The sequence below is a fragment of the Carcharhinus amblyrhynchos genome, chromosome 12 (genome assembly GCF_965287045.1).
Source record: "Carcharhinus amblyrhynchos chromosome 12, sCarAmb.v2.hapA, whole genome shotgun sequence".
Lineage (NCBI taxonomy): Eukaryota > Metazoa > Chordata > Chondrichthyes > Carcharhiniformes > Carcharhinidae > Carcharhinus > Carcharhinus amblyrhynchos.
The window spans coordinates 6,863,111-6,886,406 of NC_137335.1; the positions used below are offsets into that span (position 1 = coordinate 6,863,111).

The 23,296-nt window shown below is 44.7% G+C and overlaps 1 protein-coding gene across 1 annotated transcript in view; it reads left to right on the forward strand.

The window, feature by feature from the left end:
- Window positions 1-21,451, forward strand: part of jag1b (jagged canonical Notch ligand 1b) — a 65,050-nt gene extending 43,599 nt beyond the window's left edge. Inside the window, exons 14-26 of the mRNA XM_080200015.1 lie at window positions 493-657; window positions 1,673-1,786; window positions 3,528-3,641; window positions 3,766-3,879; window positions 4,656-4,772; window positions 7,345-7,372; window positions 7,460-7,545; window positions 11,023-11,136; window positions 12,213-12,322; window positions 14,129-14,362; window positions 15,707-15,838; window positions 16,730-16,880; window positions 18,680-21,451. Coding sequence (XP_080056141.1) covers window positions 493-657; window positions 1,673-1,786; window positions 3,528-3,641; window positions 3,766-3,879; window positions 4,656-4,772; window positions 7,345-7,372; window positions 7,460-7,545; window positions 11,023-11,136; window positions 12,213-12,322; window positions 14,129-14,362; window positions 15,707-15,838; window positions 16,730-16,880; window positions 18,680-19,134 — 1,934 coding nt within the window. The 3' untranslated portion in view covers window positions 19,135-21,451. The remainder of the gene's footprint in view (window positions 1-492; window positions 658-1,672; window positions 1,787-3,527; window positions 3,642-3,765; window positions 3,880-4,655; window positions 4,773-7,344; window positions 7,373-7,459; window positions 7,546-11,022; window positions 11,137-12,212; window positions 12,323-14,128; window positions 14,363-15,706; window positions 15,839-16,729; window positions 16,881-18,679) is intronic.
- Window positions 21,452-23,296: the final 1,845 nt, after the last annotated feature.

The following is a 23,296-nucleotide window of genomic DNA, read 5'->3' on the forward strand; positions in this document are numbered from 1 at the left end:
GTGTTCCGCCTAATAATTGCTCTGTGGCTTTCTCGTTCTGTTCTGTGGATGGAGAATGTTAGGTCAGACCCACCACAGAGCACGATAGTGATTTCCCCAGCTTGTTTCTGGTGCGTTTTAACATTTACAAGAAAATCTAAGTACCTCGAGTGTTTATGCTTGTCGTGGCGGGGGGGTAAGAAATGCGGGCAGTTGTATGCAGGCGTGTGGTGGTTTTTGCGTTTTTGTTTGTGTCAAAACTATTACATTTGGGGGTTCCCCCGCTCCTCGTTTCCTCCCCCCCATTGTACAGGGGGGGAAAAAATCCCTGTTTGTGGCTTCCTTCCAAAAGGTTGGGAGAGTGCTCTTAAATTCCACAAAATATTTTAAATTTATTGATAGCTGAAGGCACATCTGCCTGCCTCGCTGTTATCGTTGGTGTACGGGTTCATTGACACGGCTCTGAAAAATTTCCCATTTTCAGAAAGTATTTTGCTTCCTGGTGTTTTTCAGTTATTGACAGCTGCACAGTCGGTGTGGCATCCAACAGCACGCCCGCTGGGATACGCTACATCTCCTCGAACGTCTGTGGGCCTCACGGCAAGTGCAAGAGCCAGGCAGGAGGGAAATTCACTTGTGACTGCAACGAGGGATTCACTGGCACCTACTGTCACGAAAGTAAGGATGACGATCTCCCTCTTTTTAATTTCCCCTCTCTCTCTCTCTCTCTCTTTTCACCTTTCTCCTGTTAATACCCCATTCATTTCCTTGTGAGCTACAGCTTGTAAAGTTTGTTAATTGGTCACTAGTAGGCTTACATTAACAATGCAATGAAGTTACTGTGGACCCCCCTCCCCCACCAGTTGCCACACTCCGGTGCCCTGTTCGGGCCCACTGAGGGAGAATTTAGCATGGCCAACACACCTAACCAGCTCATCTTTCAGACTGTGGGAGGAAAGTGCAGAAGGTGGCCATTCGGCCCATTGTGGCTGCACCAACTTCCTGACAATGTCCTATCTGGGCCTCTCCACCCCCCCCCCCGCCATCCCTGTAAAGCCACGTCTGTACTTGCGTGGCTAATCCCTCTTAACCTACGCGCCTTTGGACACTTGAGGAGCACGGCCAATCCGCCTAACGCTCATCCTCGGACTGTGGGAGGGAAACCCATGCAGACATGGGGAGAAGGTGCAAACTCCGCACAGTGTGTCCCAAGCCGGGAATTGAGCCCAGGTTGCCGAGGCTGTGAGGCAGCAGTGCTTGTGCTCGATGTGCAGAACCTCTCTCTCGTCTGAACCTTGGACTGTGCTGTAGGTTTGACATGTTTCCTTGACTATCCAAGGCTTTTTATTTTCCCTCGTGACCTTGTGGCATCTGTGAGTAATCAGTGAGCTGTCCCTGATCCTGACACTCAATTCCCTTGTGGTTAGTGAGCAGCAATTTGCAAACTTGTGATCAGTTTGCTGTCTTTAGTGTGTTTGAAGCAGTGACCTTTGTTTCAACAGGAGATTAAAACCGTCGCGATATTTAATAGCCTTTATCTGCGCTCTTATTTTCCGAGATCGGATTGCGTCTGAAGTCGGCGGGAACTTGCCGCTCCTTTTAACAGTGCTGATAATTTGAAGTTTGGGAATTTTACACTGACTCGAACAAAGGGAGAGGCTTACTGACCCTCTATTTTACCCCCCCATTACAGATATTAACGACTGCGAAAGTGATCCTTGTAAAAATGGTGGCACCTGCATTGATGGAGTCAACGTTTATCAGTGTATCTGTCACGAAGGATGGGAAGGAGTCCTTTGCCAAATCAGTAAGTCCGACAGCCTCCGAGTTACTGTGCACCCTTCAAAAATAAAAATGTCCACAGCAAGATGGTAGAACTGTCTGTTCATTAAATAAATCTGAAGTATTTGCTCCACACTTGGGAGAGTTGCTTTTATCCTCTTGCATACAATTGTAGAAAGTTTAGGAGACAGAGGCTCATTCTAGAATCCCTGCAGTGCAGAAGGTGGCCATTTGGCCCATTAAGGCTACACCAACTCTGACACTGTCTTCCACTCTGTCCCATCTCTGTAAACCCATGTACTTGCCCTGCTAATCCCTCCTCACCCACACTTTGGACACTAAAGGGCAATTTAGCGTGGCCAATCCACCTGACACTCATCCTTGGAATGTGGGAGAGAAACCGGAGCACCTGGAGGAAACCCACGCAGACACGGGGAGAATGTGCAAATTCCGTCTGTGTAAACCTACGTACTTGCCCTGCTAATCCCTTCTTACCTACACTTCGGACACTAAAGGGCAATTTAGCATGGCCAATTCACCTAATCTGCACATCCTTGGGTTGTGGGAGGAAACTGGAGCACCCGGAGGAAAAACAGACATGGGGGAGAACGTGCAGACTCCACAAAGTGACCCGAGGCCCCCCTCTCTGCCCCTCTCCCCAGCTTAATCCCACTTCTCCACTATTTACTCTGTAGTTTAGCAAGGTGAATATCCCAGATCCCTTGTGCTCCCCAGATTAAATACACAGCGGTTAGCACTGCTGCCTCACAGCGCCAGGGACCCGGGTTCAATTCTGGCCTTGGATCATGTCTGTGTGGAGTCTGAACATTCTCCTGTCGTCTGCGTGGGTTTTCTCCCACAGTCTGAAAGATGTGCCGGTTAGGTTGATTGGCCGTGCTAAATTAATTCTAGTTTTAGGGGGATTAGCAGGGTAAATGTGTAGGGTAACATCGATGGGGCCTGTGTGGGATTGTGGTCAGTACAGACTGGATGGGCCAAATGATGACCACCTGTACTGTAGGGGTTCTGAAATGTGTAGCGAGTAGATGTACGTAGACCTTGTTTGTATTTGTCAGGCTGGCATTGCAACAAGAATTTGAGTTTGTGTTGACTTTTTAAAATATGTTTAAACTCCCTGGTGACGTTTTGTCAAACTGAGACCCAGCCCCGTGGGGAGATGTTGGGGTGGATGACCAAAGGGTTGGTGAAAGAGAAATCACTAAATGTACGGCAGGGAGGTATGTCCAAGGATGTGTAGGTTAGAGGGATTAGTGGGTATAATATGTAGGGATATGGGGGTAGGGCCTGGGTGGGATTGTGGTCGGTGCAGACTCGATGGGCCGAAGGGCCTCTTTCTACACTGTAGGGTTCTATGATCTATGATGTCATAAAATAATCATTAGAGACCTTGCAGCATAGAAGCTGGCCATTCAGCCCATTGAATCTGCACCAACAATCCCACTCAGGCCCTCTCCCCGTAACCCCACATTTAACCCGCTAATCTCTCTAACCTACGCCTCCCGGGAATTCCAGAGGCAGGGGCCAGGGCAGCTGAAACCACTGCACCAATGGTGGGAGATTGGGGATGGGAGGTGAGGTCAGAATTGGAGGAGCGCTGTGAGTTTTAGGGCTGGTGGAAGATGTGTGCAGGTTCGCTTTTCTCCTGTGTGGGCAATACTTGGTGTGAGATGATTCTGTCTTCAAGCCTGATGGTGCAGTGCCAGTTGTGTGTGCCAGCCATTGAGTCTAGGCTTTGCCTTTTGCAGATATCAATGACTGCAGCGTCAACCCATGTCAGAACGGAGGCAAGTGTCAGGATCTGGTGAATGACTTCTACTGTGAATGCCAGAATGATTGGAAAGGCAAGACCTGTCACTCCAGTAAGTGTCCTTGGCTTAATTCCTCAAGCAAAGCATTGTGGTGCTCGCACAAGAAAGCGGGGACCTTTTGTTTTTTCTCGTTTCGTTTGTGGACAACTGTTTTAAGACTTGTGGTGCTTTGCAGGGGATAGTCAGTGCGATGAAGCCACGTGCAACAATGGCGGAACTTGTTATGATGAAGGAGATACCTTTAAGTGTATGTGTCCTGCTGGCTGGGAAGGTGCCACTTGCAACATTGGTAAGTAAATCGTACAGTTTTAATAATATCAAATTGCTGCGGATGCTGGAATCGGAAACCAGAAGAGAAAATGCTGGAAAATCTCAGCAGGTCCGGCATGCTGCCTCTCAGCGCCAGGGACCTGGCGTGGGTCACTGTACGGTCTCCCAGTGTCTGCGTGGGTTTCCATCGGGTGCTCCAGTTTCCTCCCACAGTCCAAAGATGTGCAGGTTAGGCGGATTGACCCTAACAGGTGCTGCAGTGTGGTGACTAGGGGAATTTCATAGTGACTTCATTGCAGCGTTAATGTAAGCCTGCGTTGTGACTAATCAATAAACTTTAAGCATCTGTAAGGAGAGAAAAGAGCTGATGTTTCGAGTCCAATAAGAAGTCTGTCGGCGCCAGGTTAAAGTCCAGGTTATTTGGTAGCACGAGCTTTTGGAGTGCTGCTCCTTCAGCAAATAAACCTGTTGGATTTCAGCCTGGTGTAATGAGACGTACTGAGCCCACCCCAATCCAATGCCGGCATCTCCACATCATGGTTTCGAGTCCAGCTGACCTTTGGTCGGAAAAAAAAATCAAAGGATCATCTGGACTCGAAACATCAGCTGTTTTCTCACCTTCCAGCTGCTGCCAGACCTGAGATTTTCCAGCATTTTCTCTATTGGAGTATAATTTATGCTTTCTTTTAAACCATCCCCCTCTCTCGGTATTCTCTTGGCTAAGACTGCAATCTTTTTATTTTTTCTTCCGCCCCCCCCCCCCCCCCCCCCCCCCCACCACCCTTGTCCCCGTAGCAAGGAATAGTAGCTGTCTGCCGAATCCATGTCAGAACGGTGGGACCTGTGTGGTCAGCGGCGATTCCTTTACTTGCGTCTGCAAGGAAGGTTGGGAAGGATTCACGTGTTCGCAAAGTGAGTGCCAATACGGTGGAGCGGTAAAAATATATAACAGGGCGCTGTGCTTGTTACTGTAGTGAACAGCCACCAGTTTAATGCACTGCACCTTCCCCATTGCCAAAACCGTCCAATGTGCTTCAGGTTACTTGTGTTTTATCCAGGCAGGTGACCGGTGGGGTAATGTATCCTTTCAGGACATTTTTAATGATCTTGAGAGAAAATAATAGAAGGCAAATGAAATGTGGCCTTTATATCTAGAATACAAGGAGAGGGTTCTCTCCTTCGTTTGAACGAACCCCTGGTTAGACCACATCAGGAGTTATTGAGAGCGGGTCTGGGCTCCGCACCTTGGAAGTGCAGCCTGGATGTATGAGACTGATACCTGGACACCCAAGGGTTAAATTAGGAGAGATTTTATTGGCTGGAATCTAGTTGGTTAAGGAGGGTTTGTTTCTGCTGCTGGCACAGTGGGTTAGCACTGCTGCCTCACAGCGTCAGGGTTCACGGTTCGATTCCTGGGTTGGGTCACAGCGCTGAGTTTGCACGTTCTCCCCGTGTCTGCATGGGTTTCATTTCACACTCCAAATGACATGCTGGTTAGGTGCATTGGCCATGCTAAATTTTCCCTGTTACCCGAACAGGTGCCGGAGTGTGGCAACTAGGGAATTTTCACCGTAACTTCATTGCAGTGTTAATGTAAGCCTATTTGTGACACTAATAAACTTATTGGCTTAGTTTGGAAGAGTGAGGACAGATTGGATTGAAGTTTATAAGGTCTTGAATGGTCTCGGCAAGATGTTTCCTCGTGTGGGAGAGTCCAGAACTGCGGAGGGGGGAAATTGGGATTCGCCCTTTTAGATCAGATTAGCGATCTTTGAAGGTTGTGTGACTTTGGATATCTATCTTGGAAGGCACGTGGTTGTGAATATTTTTAAGGCAGAGGTGAATAGATTCTTGTTGGGCAAGGGAATCGATTTGACACAGATCAACCATGATCTTATTGAGTGGGCACAGGCTCAAGGGACTTCTCCTATTTTGGGTCAGTTGGATCAAAGTTGAGGGAAATGGATGGAGTCAAGAGAGAAAGTATTTCCTCAATTTGAGGTCTCTGAATAAGCAGTATAGTTTAGAAACCTTTTCAGTAGTGAAATTCAGAAACTCATCTTCGTGCAAAGTGGTAGTTTGCTGCATTCTTCCATAATTGGGTGTTGATGCTGGAGCAGTTGTGGTTAAAATTTGAACGATTGCATTTTGTTTGCCACGTATCCCTGAATACCTGTGGTTGAGGTGGGTATATAGAGTTGGGTCACAGATTAGTCATGAGCTTATGGAATGGCAGAATGGATTTGTGGGACTGAAGGGTCTAACTCCTATTCCTCTGACCACCATTAATCGCCACCAAACTAATGGTTCTTGCTGTTATTTATGCGCGGATGTAGCAGTGTAACTTCAGGCAATGGGCAGGGACGTGGTTAAAGATGAAATATCAAACTATCTGTGCAAATTTCATCTATTCGGTTAAGTTTGCTGTCTGCATCCCACCCTCCCTCAGACTTCGGAATGGCGCACAGTTGCTGAACTTGTACAGTGGATACAAACTAAACTCCCTACAGAAACCTTGTCCATTTTGGCCTTTGCTCTATATCAATGCGATGAATAAATCCTCTGCCACTGAGAATTAATTCTTCGAAAGTGTGGAGTCTCATTCCTTCAGGTTTCGGTTGCTGTTGGAAATGTAAATTGTATGTTTACTTTTCTATTATCTGCTTTCTCTCTCTGTCCAATCATTCTTTCCCTCCCTTTTTATTTCGCTTTCTGAAGCTGAATTGAAATTGCCCACCCTTTCTCAGCCTTTGCACTGTTAGTCGTGGTGAAACAAAGGCAGTATTTGGTTACTTGCCCTGTTTGTTTCAGTCCCTGATGCCCTACTCCCCTCCCTCGGGTGACGTTATCAGTTTGCACTCACTTTGAGTCGCCACGGCCAAAAAATAATGCAAGATGAAACCTGTGAGGGCAAGTCTAGCTAACAGCAGACTTGCTGTTCACTCCTCTGTCAGATTCAGGCCTGAATCTAATTTCACCATGTTTATGTTCTCCTCTTGGCCATGTTTCTTTTTCCCCCCCTTTCTTTTCTCTCTCTTAAAGCAGGGAAAATAAGCATTTTTAACTGCGTCTCTGCCCGATCTAATCGCAATTCATTTTACTGCCCAGCTCGAGACCTGTGCCTGGGAGAGACACAAATTGCATAAATGAACGCAGATGTGATCTTGTTCCCAACATTCTTGGCAGATCGGTGAAATGTCTGCTTCCACTCATTTCTTCCTGTTAGTTGCTTTACAAGGACTGCCTCCCTATGCGCACATCTGTCAAGATGTATTTAGCAGAGTCCATGGTGAAAGCCTGGAATCCATTCAGAAGAGTAACAGCCTATTTGACAAACAGTAAATGACTTCCTACACTTTAATCATTGGCCTGTTAACAAGTAACCACCTAAGGGCGCGAGTACAGTGGGAATTTTATGTTTCGCAGAAGCCTCTCTGACTTGTCATTAAAACTTTAATTTTTTCTCTCTCTTCCCCCCCTCCAGATACAAATGATTGCAATCCGCACCCATGGTAAGTGAGGTTTTTACATGTATTCTTGCGTTCTTTTGTGTGACTGTAAATGCCTCCGCGTCTGACACTTGACTTTCTGACCTCAAGTTACAACAGTGGGACTTGTGTAGACGGTGAAAACTGGTATCGCTGTGAGTGTGCGCCTGGCTTCGCGGGACCGGACTGCCGGATCAGTGAGTATTCGCTAAGCCGTTTTGCTTCGCGGGGCTTGTTTTTCATTACTGAATCTGATTTGTTTCAGAGGGCAGCTGGTGGCTAATGCAGTGAGAGCAGCAGTTGCTGAATAGGCTCAGCTCAAACCCTCTCACTCCCCCGCTTGTATTTGCATTGCATTCACTTACTAGCTGTTGAGTTATTTCATTACTGCTGTGGTCTTGGAGGTTAACCAACACAGATTTTTTTTAGCTCAAGAAGGGGAAGATAAAGCAGTTAACTACAGGCCCACTTTTTTTCGAACGTTGCTCGTAGGCAAGTCCACGATCCCGTGAAAAATTAAAGTTAGTGAGCATTTGGAAATGTGAGCAGAAATGCTCAGCATTGAGCTTTCAAAAGGCAAGATGCGCTTGATTTGATTTATTATTGTCACATGTATTAGTAAACAGTGCAAAGTATTGTTCTGTGCTATACAGACGAGACATACTGTACACAAGGGAGAAGCAAAGGAGAAGGGGCAGAATGAATTTAGTCATTGCTAGGATATTTGATTTATTATTGTCACGTGTTAACATACAGTGAAAAGTATTGTTTCTTGTGTGTTATCATAGAGAAGGAGAGGGTGCAGAATGTAGTGTTGCAGTCATAGCTAGGGTGTAGAGAAAGATCAACTTAATGCGAGGTAGGTCCATTCAAACGTCTGACGGCAGCAGGAAAGAAGCTGTTCTTGAGCCGGTTGGTACGTGACCTCAGATTTTTGTACTTCTTTCCTGACAGAAGAAGGCGGAAGAGAGAATGTCCGGGCTGCGTGGGGGGTGGGGTCCTTAATTATGCTGGCTGCTTTTCTGAGGCAGTGGGAAGTGTAGACAGACTCAGTGGATGGGAGGCTGGTTTGTGTGATGGATTGGGCTACCTTCACGATTTGTTTTTCAGTTTCTTGCGGTCTTGGGCAGAGCAGGAGCCCATACCAAGCTGTGATACAACCAGAAAGAATGCTTTCTGTGGTGCACCTGTAAAAGTTGCCCATCTCTCAGATGAAGGACTTGTGGTAGTTCTGGGGGCATGTGGATTCTCAATGCATCGGATGATTTTACGTCCGCCGGAATCTCGCTGGAAAGATCCAGGGGGTTAATGTAGACTTGTTAGCGGAACTTTGGTTTTTGGACCTGGCGGAATTGCGGTATTTGGTTGTTTCTCTGGATGGTTGGAAGTGAACTGGCACAGTCTCAAAAATCAGTGCTCACCACTGTGCATGTTGGCAGGGTGATTAGCACTGCTGTCTCAGCGCCAGGGACCTGGGTTCAGTTCTGGCCTCGGGTGACTGTGTGGAGTTTACATATTCTCTCCATGTCTGGGTGGGTTTCCTCCGGGTGCTCCTGTTTCCTCCCACAGTGTGGGTTAGGCGGTTGGCTAAATTGCTCTTTAGTCCCAAGTTCTGTTGGTTTCGATATTAGCAGGATAGATGTGTGGGGTTACAAGGGGGAGGGTACGTGAGCTTTTGGAGAGTCAGTGCAGTCCTGATGGGCCAAATGGCCTTTATCTGCACTGTGGGGATTCTGAATCTTAAATAGCCGGTCTGTGCAGTGGCACTTGGAGCTAAAGAAGGACGCAGGTGTGCAGTTGAACCTGGTTCAGTTAAATGTTTTGCTGACTTTTATTTATTGTGCCACACTTTGAGCAAGCGAGTTTTCTGTAATCAAACATTTGCTTAACTAAGTTGTGCTCATTGTGACCTCAGTCTCCGTGATAATGCTGTACGGAGCAGCTTCAACACTCAGCTCCTGGGCACGTTGCTTTGCCAGTCACCATGAGTTTGCAGACACCGTTTTGGACTCTGCCCTTCGCTGGTTATCACTTCCAGCAATTCGCAGGGCCCCGCCATAGCACATTACACGACAAGAGTCAAGCCAAGTATGCCACTAAAGGGCTAGGCAATCAAAATGGACATTTTAATCATAGATTCCTGACACCGCAGAAGCAGGCCATTTGGCCCATCGAGTCTGGACTGACTCTCCGATAACAGCATCTTACCCAGGCCGAATCCCTGTAACCCCACGTAATTACCCTGCTAATCCACCCAGCCTACACATCTTGGGACACTAAAGGGACACTTTAGCCATGGCCAACCACCTAACCAGTATGCCTTTCGGGACTGTGGGGGAAGCCGGAGAAAACCTATACAGATACGGGGGAAAAGTGTACAGTCACCCAAGTTCAGGAATTGAACTCGGGGCCCTGGCGCAGTGAGGCAGCCTGGTGTGGTGGGACAGTGGTTTTGTTGTGTTTTACTTGATGTTTAAGCTGTTGGTGATATTTCATTCTGCTTGTCTTTTTTTTGTGGGGGGGGGGGTGGGTAAATAAAAAAATGTTTTCTGCCCTCCTTGTTGGATTTATCCACTTGAACGGTTTGAGTCCTGCAGATCAAAGAAGTCCCACATCTAACTGTTGGACTCCTGAGTTAGTCAATCCGTAATGGGGGTTGGCTGTTACTTGGCCCCTGTAGAGATTCCTGCGGCTAATTTGCTCCCAGTCTCTGTCCCCACCCTCTGCTGTTTTATGCCACTGTAGTCAATTAGACTGATTTTAAATGTCACTCGTGCTGTTGTACCAGAGGCTCAGGCTTCCTTTTGAATGTACCTGGATGGCAAGGTGTCACCTTTTGGGTTAGAGAGTATTTGAAACCAAGTATTCCTTTTGGCTGATTTCATTTCTTGGTGGTCTTGCGTGCCAGTCAGGTTGCAGTCAAGATCATCACAGCTTTGTGGGGTGGGTGAGTGTGCAGAGTCTGCACATTCTCCCCACGTCTGCGTGGGTTTCCTCCCACAGTCTGAGACGTGCTGGTTAGGGTGCATCGGCCATGTTAAATTCTCCCTTAGTGTACCCGAACAGGTGCCAGAGTGTGGCAACTAGGGGATTCTCACAGTAACTTCATTAGTGTTAATGTAAGCCCACTTGTGATAAATTTGATGCAAGGACACAATCTTTTTGGATGAATTTCAACAGTGCATCTTTCTATCTAATGTTGGCCTGACCACCTTATGGGTGGCATGGTGACAGTGGTTAGCACTGCTGCCTCTCAGCACCAGGGACCCAGGTTCAATTCCAGTCTCGGGTCACTGTTTGTGTGGGTTTCCTCCATACTCCAAAGATGTGCAAATTAGGTCGATTGGTAATTCCTCCCTCAGTGATGAGGATAGGGTCTGAGTGGTGTTGTCAGGGGATAGGGCCTGGGTGGGAGTGTTGGTGGAGGCTCAGTGGGCCAAATGGCCGCCTCCCGCATCATAAGGAATCTATGAAATGAGATTCTAACCAAATGTGAGTTTGGGTTTCGAACGAGACAGGGGTTTGGGCCGCAACATTGTTTTAATGAAAACGCTGGATAAACTCAGCAGTTCAGTCAGCATCTGTGGCAGGAGAAAGTGTTAATATTTCAGGGCAGAATGGCACTTTTTGTGAAATGCCTTGGGTCTCACAGGGAAATGATTTCCTTTTTTCAGACATCAATGAGTGTCAGTCTTCGCCCTGTGCTTACGGGTCTACGTGTGTGGACGAAATCAATGGCTATCGCTGCATCTGTCCTCCGGGTCGCAGTGGGCTCCGATGTCAAGAAGGTAAAACCTGTCTCCAGGCGTGTTGGACTTAAATGTGTTGGATGTATATCCCATGAATATAGAAGGTGTTTAAGATGGTTAAAGGATTTTCTAGACTAGACAGAGAAACACATGCAGAGTGAAGGGGTTTGACATTAAAATGAGAGCCCGCCCATCCATGGGGTGATGCAGTTGGTGGAAGGGCTAATGGAGATCTCGAACTCCCTCACTAGTTTTTGAGGCTGAGGGTGTGAAGGGCTAATTTACAGAAGGGTTTATTTTGGGTGAGGAACTTCCACTAGTTGATGGGTGGGTTTATTGAGGTTTTTCAAAAGAAATTTTTGTTGGGTAAGGATTTTGAGGGTTACAGAAGCCCAATGGAACTGAAGTACTGATCGGAAAACAGGAGCAGGAAGGAGTAGGCCATTTGGCCCATTGAGCTTGATCTGCTATTCAGTACGTAGTACATGGCCCCAAATTCAGTTTCTCCCATGATCTCGATACAGGGCAGAACAGAGTGGAAGGGCTGAATGGCCTGTTCTTGGTTTGGCATCTAACCATATTTTACCATGCCCATCTATATTTTTACTCCCACTGGCAAGACCCTGATGCATCTTGAGTTTAACATAACATAGAATGATTTTAATGTTCTCTGAACTTGCAGTTGTGTTATAGTTTTGACTGAATTTGGGCACTAAAGTTTTGAATTAGACTTTGCAAAATGTCTGAGACTTTTCAAGGCTTGTTTTTTTTAAGTTGTGGTTTTAATGTCAATTTCTGTCTGTGGAGAGGCTGTCCCCTCTAGTGGGAGAGACCAGAACTGGAAGGGGTACCTCGGTGAAGGGACGGTCCTTTAAAACTGATGAAGAATTTCTTCAGCCAGAGTGTGATGAATCTGTGAAACTCATTGCCACAGAGTGCTGTGGAGGCCAGGTCACTGAGTGTCTTTAAGACAGATGGGTTCTTGATTGGTAAGGGGATCAAGGGTTACAGGTGAAGGCAGGAGAATGGGAATGAGAATCATATCAGCCACGATTGAATGGCAGAGCAAATTCAAATAGCCTAATTCTGCTCCTATATCTTATGGTCTTGTGCAGTTACAGGGAGAGCTTGCATCCTGAAAGATAGTGTTGCATCGCATGGAGCCAAGTGGGAAGAAGATTGCAATGGTTGCCAGTGTCATAATGGCAGGGTTACCTGTACAAAGGTATGATAAACGCAACACTGCACTCAACTCAAAGTTGTTTTCAATTAATTGATTTTTACTTTAGAAAACGATTTTTGAATGATTGCTGTCGAGAGGTATGTACTGTTGAAGCATTTTTTTTTCCCCTTTTGCGTTCACCAGTGTGTTAAATCTCAAACTATCAACAGTTTATACTACAGGAGACACTGTCTGCTTGAAAAGTCATTCCAGATTTAGTGGGGGCGTGGGGTGGTGAGAGACGAAGGGGGACAGAAATGAAGGTGATCTTAGATTTGGCTCCTTTTATGCAGTTTTGCTTGCATCATTGAACATTGATATAATTCTGCCATTGGAATGAAGGAGTGACTTTAGCAACCTGAAAGGGGAGACTGGCCTACACCATGACGGTCAAAGTGCACTATCGTAGGATCCTGACAGTGCAGAAGAGGCCATTTGGCCCATTTAGTTTGCACTGACTCACTGGTATTTAACCCAGCCCTATCTCCATAACCCCATGCATTTGCCATGGTTAATCCATTTAACCTACATATCTTTGGACACTGAGGCAATTTAGCATGGCCAATTCACCTAAACTCTTTGGACTGTGACAGAAAATATCTAAGGACTATTAACCAGGGATGTTGGGGTGTAAGTAAGTGTAATGGTTGCAGGATCGATGGATCTTATCTGAAACTAAGTTGGTGCTGGGGATTTATAAGGAATGACTCAATGTTCATCTGTTAACTCTGCTAACCATATTTTCAGTTGTCTAACCACATTTTGCATGTTCAAGCTTTGTTGTGGTTCACAGAATCATAAAATCCCTGCAGTGCAGAAGGAGGCTATTCGGCCCATTGAATCTGCATCAACAACAATCCCACCCAGTCCCTATCCCCATAACCCCATGCATTTACCCAAGCTAGTCCCCCTGACACTAAAGGGCAATTTAGTATGGCCAATCCACCGAGTCCTCACGTCTTTCAGACTATGACTATGGGAGGAAACTGGAGCGCACACAGGAAACCCACACAGACACAGGGAGAATGTGCAAACTCCACACGTACAGTGATCCAAACTGAGAATCAAACCCATGTCCCTGTCTCTGAGCCAGCAGTGTTAACCACTGTGCCACCCCAAAGAAGGTCTGAGGACATTTGATCGAGATATTCACCATCATGAGGAGGCAGAGTAGATGGGGAGAAACTGTTTTCGTTGGAGGGCACAGATTTAAGGTAATTGGCGAAGGAAGCAATGGTGACATGAGGGAGAATGTTTTCATCCAACATCTGGTTAGCAAGTGGAATTGTTTGATTAGTAAGGGGGTCAGGAGTTATGGGGGAAAAGGCATGAGAATGAGAAAAATATCAGCCACGATTGAATGACAGAGCAGACTTGATGGGCTGAGTGGCCTAATTCTGCTCTGGTCTTATGGAATGCAGCACCTGAGCTGTGGTGGTGTTGAGATGAATTGAAGCTTTCAAAAATAATTGAATTATTATGCAAAAAGAAAATTGCTGAACAATAAAGAAAAGGCCCAGATGGTGCTAGATGAATTGCTGCTTTAGACAGCCAGCAGTGTCATGATGGTCTGAATGGCCTCATTCTGTGCTGTAACTATTGTGAAATTAAGTGTTGATCTGTTGAGTTGATGGGTTTTTTATTTACAGAATCTTTTACTCAGCAGTTGGTGAGATTTTATTTTTAAAGAAGTTTTTGAGGAGCCTGTTTTTTTTTAAAAATGCTGCACCAGAGTCCAGAAATTCATTGAGGAATGCTTTGAGAATAGGCTCACTGTCAAATGGATAATGAATCAATTCTGTCTTGTAGATGTGGTGTGGACCTAAACCTTGCAGAGTTCACGGGAAAGGTCATGGCGGCTGCCCAGCATGGCAAACCTGCCTCCCTATCCAGGAGGATCGCTGCTTTGTCCCTCCGTGTGTGGGCTTGGGTGAATGCTCGTCTGGTGAGCCGACAAAAACCAGATGTCAGCCAAATGTGGATTACCTCGACAGTACTTGTGCCAAGATCACACTCGCTATCAACAAGGAGATGCTTCGACCGGTATGTGAGGATATTCTTTCTTTCATGGGGTATGGGCGTCACTGGCAAGGCCAGCATTTACTGGTCATAGAAACTAGTCATGATGTGGAGGTGCGGGCGTTGGACTGGGGTAAACACAGTAAGAAGTCTCTCAACACCAAGTTAAAGTCCAGGTTTATTTGATAGTAAACGCCACAAGCTTTTGGAACGCTGTTCCTTCATTAGGTGACTCAGCTGACGAAGGAACAGCTTTCCGAAAGCTTGTGGCGTTTACCATCAAATAAACCTGTTGGACTTTAACCTGGTGTTGAGAGACTTCTTGCTACATAAAAACTAGAAGCAGGAGTAGGCCATTCGGTCCTTCGAACTTGGTCCATCATTCATTGTGATCGTGGCTGATTGTATTCAGTATTCTGATCCCCCTTCTTTTCTCTCCCCCCCCCCCAACCCCAATATCCTTTTATCCCTAAGAGCTGTATCCAATTTCCTCTTGAAATCACACAATCGCCTCAAACTCTCCTAACGACAAGCTACAATTGAATATCATCGATGTAAAAGCAAAATTCTGCAGATGCTGGAGTCTGAACCGGAAAAATGCTGGAAAATCTCGGCAGTTCTGACAGCTTCTGGAGAATGTGGAGCCAACATTTCGAGTCCAGATGACCCTTCACCAGAATTCTGATGAAAGGTCATTTATGCTCATTGTTGGCTCCACTCTCGACAGATGCTGAGATTTTCCAGCATTTTTCTGTTTTCGTAGAATCCTATGAAAGTGCGGAAGGAAACCTCTCAGCCCATCAAGTCTGCACTGACCACGATCCCATCCAGGTCCTATCCCCATACTGCATGTGTTTACCCTAGCTAGACCCCCTGACACTAAAGGACAATTTAGCATGATCAATCAACCTAACTCGCATTTCTCTGGACTGTGGGAAGAAACCGGAACACCTGGAGGAAACCCATGCAGACACGGGGAGAATGTGCAAACTCCACACAGTGCCCAAGCTGGGAATTGAACCTGGGTCCCTTGGTGCTGAGGCAGCAGTGCTAACCACTGTGCCACCATTTTATTTTTGTGTCGAATATGACTGAATGCCTTCCTGGGCCATTTGAGAGCAGTTAAGAATCAGATCACATCAGCATTGGTCTGGAATGACATGGGCCAGACTAAGTTAGGATGGCAGATTCCCTTCCCTAAAGAAGTGAACCAGAGGTTTTACGACCAATTAATTAGCTTGATGGCCATTAGATATCTAATCCTTGGTATTCTGGGGAATGTTACTGACTGAGTTTGATTTAATTTGTCTGTTTCAGCTGCGGGAAAATTTACCTGGTATTATTGTAGTTTGATTTGTTTGCTTTTAGGGTGTTACCATTGAACAGATCTGCACGGAACTGAGGCATCTGCAGATTTTACGCAACCTTTCAGTGGAATATTCGCTTTATCTCATTTGTGAGAAAACCCATTCGGCTGTTAACGAGATTAATGTGGCAATAGTAAGTATCTTCCTGCAGTATTTAAAGTCTTTCAAGCGGGCCTGATAATAAGATCAGGTTGAAAAGATTTGTTTAAGTCGGTGCTTGAACCCAAACCAAAGCCTCGTCTGTCAGATGTGATTCCACGATTGGGCTGCACTTACTGAGCAATCCTGAGTGAGCAATGGCTGTGCTAACATACCAGTCATTAGTCAAGCTCATAACATGGCTTTATTCTTTTATGGGACATGACTGCTGGTTGGCCAGCATTTATTGCCCATCCCTAAGTTGTCTGAGGGCAGTTGAGAGTCAAGCATGTTGCTGTGGCTCTGGAGTTGCATGTAGGCCAGACCAGGTCAGGATGGCAGATTTCCTTCCCTAAAGGACGTTAGTAAGCAGATGGGTTTTTCTGACAATGGTTTCATGGTCATCAGTAGATTCTTAATTCCAGATATTTTTTATTGAATTCAAATTCCACCATCTGCCGTGGCAAGATTCAAACCCGGGTCCCCAGAATATTATCTGAGTTTCTGGGTTAATAGCCTAGTGAGAATACCACTGGGCCACTGCCTCCCCTCATTATGGTTTCAAGAAGCCACATGACATTCATACACAGGGATCCCTTCTCTGCTCACTGAAAGGAATAATTTCAAGCTTTGCATCATTTTTAAATGATCCTGGAGTTTGAGGAGCTCATAATTAACATGTTGCATTCTCCATGGCAACACCTCAGCCAGTCAGAGTTGACCTACCAACATATTGCACTTTTTCCTGTAGTGTAAATGGTAGTGATTGTTTGAAATTTGGCATTCTTGCATTTGTCCTGTTGAGTACAAAGCTTTGGTGATTTGTCTGTGCAGCAATGTAAAACTACTTTTTAATTCTTCTTATCCCCCTCCCCCTACTCTGCAGTCGGTGGAAAATTCACTCAAGGGAAAGAATCCAATCAAAGATATAACAGAAAAAATTACAGACGTCATTAGTAAACCCGATGGAAACAACACTCTTCTTGCAGCTATCGCAGAGGTTCGAGTCCAGACGATGCATGAACCACTCAAGCCAGGTAAGACCCAACATAATTGGACTTCTCTCTTAAGAGAAAGAGCAGAGCTTAGTTTGGGCTGTCTGAAGTGTCTTCCCCTGCAAGAATGGGGACCAATAAACGGTGGCACCCGCCTGGGTTGCTGTCGTGCTTGCTGACAGTTTTAGATTGGAGTTAGGCATCTTTGTTCATTCGTGGGACATGGGTGTTGCTAGCTGGCTGGTATTTATTGCCCATCCCTAGTTTCCCTGGAGAAGGTCTGCTGTAAACAGATGTTCTACACACAACCCATCTTAGTGCCAGGCCAACATGACCCAACATCTGTTGGGCAAATATGGTTCTGTATACATGGAATTGTTCAAATGCACTGTGACCAACGCCACATCCTAATGTGTTTTCACTCTCCCTTTTTCTCTCCCTATTCACTCTTCGCCCTAGCCATCTTCTGTCCAAAACACATGTGGTTTTTTTGCTTTCTGTAACCAAGACTAGGGTGACCAGCACCAGACTGTTATTTTCTCATTGCACAGTTCCCCTCTTAGAGCAGCAGGGTGGCTCTACCACCTCACAGCACCAGCTTCAATTCCTGGCTTGGGTCACTGCCTGTGTGGAGTTTGCCCATTCTGTCTGCATGGATTTCCTTCAGATGCTCCAGTTTCGTCCCACAGACATGCTAAATTCTCCCTCAGTGTACCCAAACTGGCACTGGAGTGTAGCGACTGTGGGATTTTCACAGTAACTTCATTGCAGTGTTATCGTAAGCCTATTTGTGACACAAACTTTAAACTGTTAAAACTTTGTAGCGATTGAGCTTGCTTGGCCATTTCAGAGGGCATATTGCTGTGGCTGTGGAGTCACATGTAGGCCAGACCAGGTAAGGATGGCTGTTTTCCTTCCCTAAAGGACATTAGTGAACCAGATGGGTTTTCTGACAATCGACAATGGTTTCATGGCCATCAGTAGATTCTTAATTCCAAATTTTTTAAATTTGAATTCCAATTCCACCATCTGACCTGGTGGGATTCAAACCCAGATCCCCAAAACATTAACCGAGTTGTTGGATTAATAGTCTAGCGCTAATACCACTAGGCCATTGCCTTCCCAGTTGCCTCTTGTGGTTGAGTTGCACGAACTCGGTGACTGTGAAATCGGTTCTGATCATAGAGGTTTACAACATGGAAACAGGCCCTTTTTTGGATCAAATTTTTCATGCCGTCCTTTTTTAACCAGCGAGCTAGTTCCAATTGCTGGCATTTGCCCCATATCCCTCAATACCCATCTCACCCATGTAACTAAACGTTTTTTAAAAGACAAAATTGTAGCTGCCTCTGGCTGCTCATTGCAGACACTCAACACCTTGTGTGGAAAAAAAATTGCCTCTCTGGACCCTCTTGTATCTCTCCCCTCTCACCTTAAACTTATGCCCTCTAGTTTTAGAGTCTCCTATCTTTGGGAAAAGATGTTGACTGATCCACGAGTCACTGATCTGGAATTAAGAATCTAGTGATGACCACAAAACCATTGATTATTGGAAAATCCCACCTGGTTCGCGAATGTCCTTTAGGAATGGAAATCTGCTATCCTTACCCAGTCTGGTCTACATGTGACTCCAGAGCTGATCTATGCCCCTCATTATTTTATAGACCTCTATATGATCACCCCTAAGCTTCCTATACTGCAGGGGAGAGAAAGTTCCAGTTTATCCAGCCTCTCTTCCAAAACTCAATTGGTTTCCATGGCTGCATCTTCCAGTGCCGGCTTTGGGAATCTCCCTTCCACTTGTGCTGCTATCCTCACTCGTGTTCTTTCTCGTGTTCCAGACTTCCTAGTGCCCCTGCTGAGCTCCGTCATCACGGTGGTTTGGATTTGTTGCTTTGCCTCGCTGTTTTTCTGGTGGATTCGCCGGCGGAGGAAACGCAGCAGCCCTACCCCCACGGCATCCTCCGACACCACAAACAACGTGCGAGAGCAGCTGCATCAGATAAAGAACCCCATCGAGAAGCACGGGATGAATAGTTCGGCTGGTAAAGACTACGAAAACAAAAATTCGAAAATTGCCAAAATAAGGACGCATAACGCAGAGCTAGAAGAAGTGGATGTTGATAAGCACCAGCAGAAGACGAGGTTTTCCAAGCAGCCCGCGTACACACTGGTAGACAGGGATGAAAAGTTGGCGCATGGCACTCCGACAAAGAATCCGAATTGGACAAATAAACAAGACAACAGAGACTTGGAGAGTGCACAGAGCTTGAGTCACATGGAATATATTGTATAGCAGTGTGTCTATTTAATATTAAATGATGGACAGCCTTTTTGCTACCCTTTAAAAGGCTCAAGTCATAGTTCCGAAATTGTTCTGTAATATTTTTGAGTGTCAAAGGGTTATCATCGACAAAAGAATCCCTGCGTTAGTTCAAGTTGAAACAAACTGGCTTACCGAGGCATTGATAGTTGCTGTGGTTAGGCTGAGATTACTTCAGGCTTCGCTTCGCCTCTTGCGCTAAACTAGTCAAAGTGCCCCCGATGTGAGTTCGGTTACTGTTGTTGATGAGTTGCTGAACCAATTTAAATTGCCGCCAAATTAGAATTCCTCTTTTCAAAACAATGGTAGGTGTTTTGCCCGCTCCCAGTTTAACTTAAGATGGTGAATTTTTATTTATTTTTTACTGGCTCAACAATCTCTTTCAGTATTGTTTAAGTTGTGTATAATAGGGTTTGACTTTTTTGTTAGTCTAGTTTTGTAAGTGCCTACGCAGCTGGAAACCACAGCAATCATCAACATCTGAGATTTTTCTTTTTGTCGGAGTTGGGGTTGGGGGGTTGGGGTATACAATGTCAGCAGTTGCTGTTCAGATGAAGAATTTAATTAAAAGAGGCCAAGTGTTTATGATTTTTGTATAAATGTAAATACTTTTTTAATTAATCGCTGTGTATATTTGATTTAATAACTTAAATAATCAAGAGCCTTATACCATTCCTTTTATTTATATGTATGTTTAGATTTGAAGGTTTTTTGATAGCTTTGTAAGCTTATGGCTCCTTTATTTTTGAATTGTTTCTTTCCGTTTCTGTAAAAGTTGCCTTCATGCCAAATTTGAGGTGTGTCTAGATGCCGTTAGATTATTTTATAGCACTAGCGATGGCCTTGTGCCTTGGAACTGTTTTTTTTGTACATTGTCAGACATTCTGGATCAGTTTCTATAGTATCACTTCAAGCTCTTTTGGCCAGGATTACTACTTTTATATACATCAAACTGAGATGAGCAGAGCATTAGATTAGAATGCTTTGATATTTGCTGCTTCAGAATTTAAAACATTTGAGTGACAAGCAGACAAAATACACTCTGTAAGGGAACAAATTAACCTATTTACTTTTGTGTAACTGAAATGTGAGTGGTTGCATGTACTTTAAAAAAAATAAAAAAAATTACATTGAATATCTCTAGATAGTGCATTTTGAATTTTAAAAGAAGCACAGCACAACATTTGTTTTGTAAATCCTGATCTTTTCACCCTGGATATAAATATTGAACCACTTGTAGATTTGATTTTTTTTTTTGTAATAACATACCTGCATTTAGGAAGTATTCTAATAATAAGCTAGCTGTTCAATACTTGAATGGTAGATTTTTCCAGTGAGATCACTATGTAGCAATGCCAAATTTCTTGGCCTACCTTAGCCGAGCGAACCCCCAAGTGCTTCTGCAGAGCATAAACTATACTGAAATGAAAAGGGCTCTTAAATATGGTAATCTCATTGGTAAAACCTTGATGTTTTCTTGTGTATTGTGGCATTAGTGTTAATGAACATGAGGATGCATCTAATTGTGTTGCTCCTGGCAATAAATTTTGGAAATATTTATTAAATATTTTGATACAACAAATGTACTCCTCTTGTGTGCTTTCTTTTTCCAGACTTGCATGCACTACCATAATTTTGAGGAAAAAAACCTTAGCATCCCATGATTGGGTCTAAAACGTGCTCCTTGGTGTTTTATCCTGTAATGTTTCTCCTGGTGACATTATGGAAGCAACATTGATAACGGGTGGGTGGAGGGGGGTACCTCCTTTTTACTTCGCGATCCGAGAGACTGACTTGTACAGTACATTTGCAACTAACACTCTTGTTTTTGAGCGCTGCGATGTATCTTGTGGTTGCTTGAATATTAATAATGCCAAACTTTTTGTCGAATGGTTTTGGTGACTTGCTTTGTAAATTTTCTGCATATCTTTTCTCCAATTGTGCACCCTCACGTGGACTGCAGACGGTTGTTGGTCTCTTGGCCAACTGGACGGAGAGGACAGGCACCACTTCGATGTGGGCAAGAAGCCAGCCCTGTGTCCCTTTCTAGGCTGCCTGCCAGAATTCTTCTGAGTTGTACGGTAGCCGGTTTGAGAGAGCAAGACGACTTTTCCACAATTTGGTTCACTGTTTCATGAATGTTTTCTTGAGCAACTTTGTTACTCAAGTTCTTGCTGTCCAATTTGTAACAATCGTGTTTGCTGACTGCATTTAATTCTGTAACATGTCTGTACACTGTGACTCTTGTGCCAATTTACCAAGAAGAAAAATCCCAATAAAAAAAAAGTTTTGAACAGATAGTCCTGATTTTTAATGGAAGGTTTTTGCTTGTCACTCAGTTTGCTCATTGCTTTTGACCTCTTTTGTCCCCTACCTGCCTGCCGCCGCCGCCACCTTCCCCCCCCCCCCCCCCACCCCCACCCCCACCCCCACCCTACTCTAAGCAAGCAAGAGATCTAGAATTGTTTTGAACAAACTGTTCCTACATTCTAGCAATTCAGAAACATTTAATGAGGGAATGACGGCTGGTTTGCTGGTCTGGATTGGCCAACTGTACAGAATTACATAGGATGAAATCTGCACCTGCTCCTGTGACCAGATAGATTTGGAAATGGCTTTGGAATAGTGGGCATGACAGAATAAAATGGCTGCTCATCACTTGTTTAGTGCAACATGAGGCAATCTTATACTAGATATGACCAACCTGCTTGATGGGCTGAATGGACCCTTTCCATGGTACATCACAGATTTTCCATCAAGACTTCAGGTGCTGTTTTATATCTGAGTGCTGTAACCTGGGGTTGGGGGAGGTGGTTATTTGTTGCTACATTCTGTACTCCCAATTTGTTTTTTAATTTAGAAACTTTTTTTGTATTGCATTAATGCTCTACAAGTGTTTATCACTGCACAAGACTGGAGAACTTTTGCTAGTCTCTTAGTTGTGATGTGCCTTCCCTCAACCATTTTAAGCCCATTAATTTGATATTTGTTCACAGTTGGGAGAAAGGAAAGTTGTCAGTTGATTCACATGTAGAGTCCTGGTCGTGCTATTAAAGGCATTTGCCTTTTAACCTATGGTCTCGAGTTGGAATCTTGATGGTAGAATTTAGACTGTATGTGTCACATGTGTAAGTTCTCTGCAAGACTTTCAGTTAGGAGCCCTTGAAGTAAAACTCTAATTTAGATCCTAATTCTCTACTTCCAGTTGAACTTTTTAAAAGTAATATCCTGTTACTTGGAATTCCTATTCAAAAGTTTCTCTTGAGTACTGCCAGCTAGGTTATAGTGGTGCATCTACAAATTTCCTGCTGTAATTGACCAGTACAAAATTTGCAACCTATATTGAGGACCATAAAATGTTTGTAATCTCGACATGAAAACCTGCCCATTGCAAATGCCAATCCCCTTCACACCCCAATGTTTACTCTGGGTTTTGAGCCTAGCTGCTGTATTTAGTTGTACAGTTTAAAATGAGTACTGTACAATACTCAAGTCACTGACTTTCTCCTGCTATGTGTGCATTGAAATAGTCACTGCATAAAATAGATTTGAAGAAATAATTACTGGTAATTTCATGCTTTTCAGAGCAGGAGGTTACTTTGAGTTTGGTTGACATCCTGATATCTGTTGGCAAGTTCTTTTGAACCAGTGCTTGCACCGGTTAGCTTGTCACCTGGAGTTACTGAAGCTTTCAATGATCATTCAATGCTGCAAAGTCTCTGGATTACAACCGCTCTTAAGGTGCAGCTCCTGTTTGGAACATGGATGCACAATAATGGTTTGACACCGGGATGGTATTTTGAGATGAATGATGGATATACCCAACACCAGATCAACACAGTTGATGAAACATAAGCAAGTGCTCACAAACCACCTGGACTTCATGGAATGTTGCTTCCAAACTCAATCCTGTTGCGTTCCATTGGAATATTAATGCTACTCTAAAGGAACCTAGTGTTTGCTATTGCATGATACACATCCAAGATACCTGGGTATCACCTTGGACAGGACTCACTCTTGCTCATCTGCCTCAACAACACTCTGAGACAGCATGCCACCCTAATTGGCATACTTTAAATTTCCTGCTCAAAACTACCAAAACAAAACAGGTGAGAGAAAACTGTGCAGGGGGAAT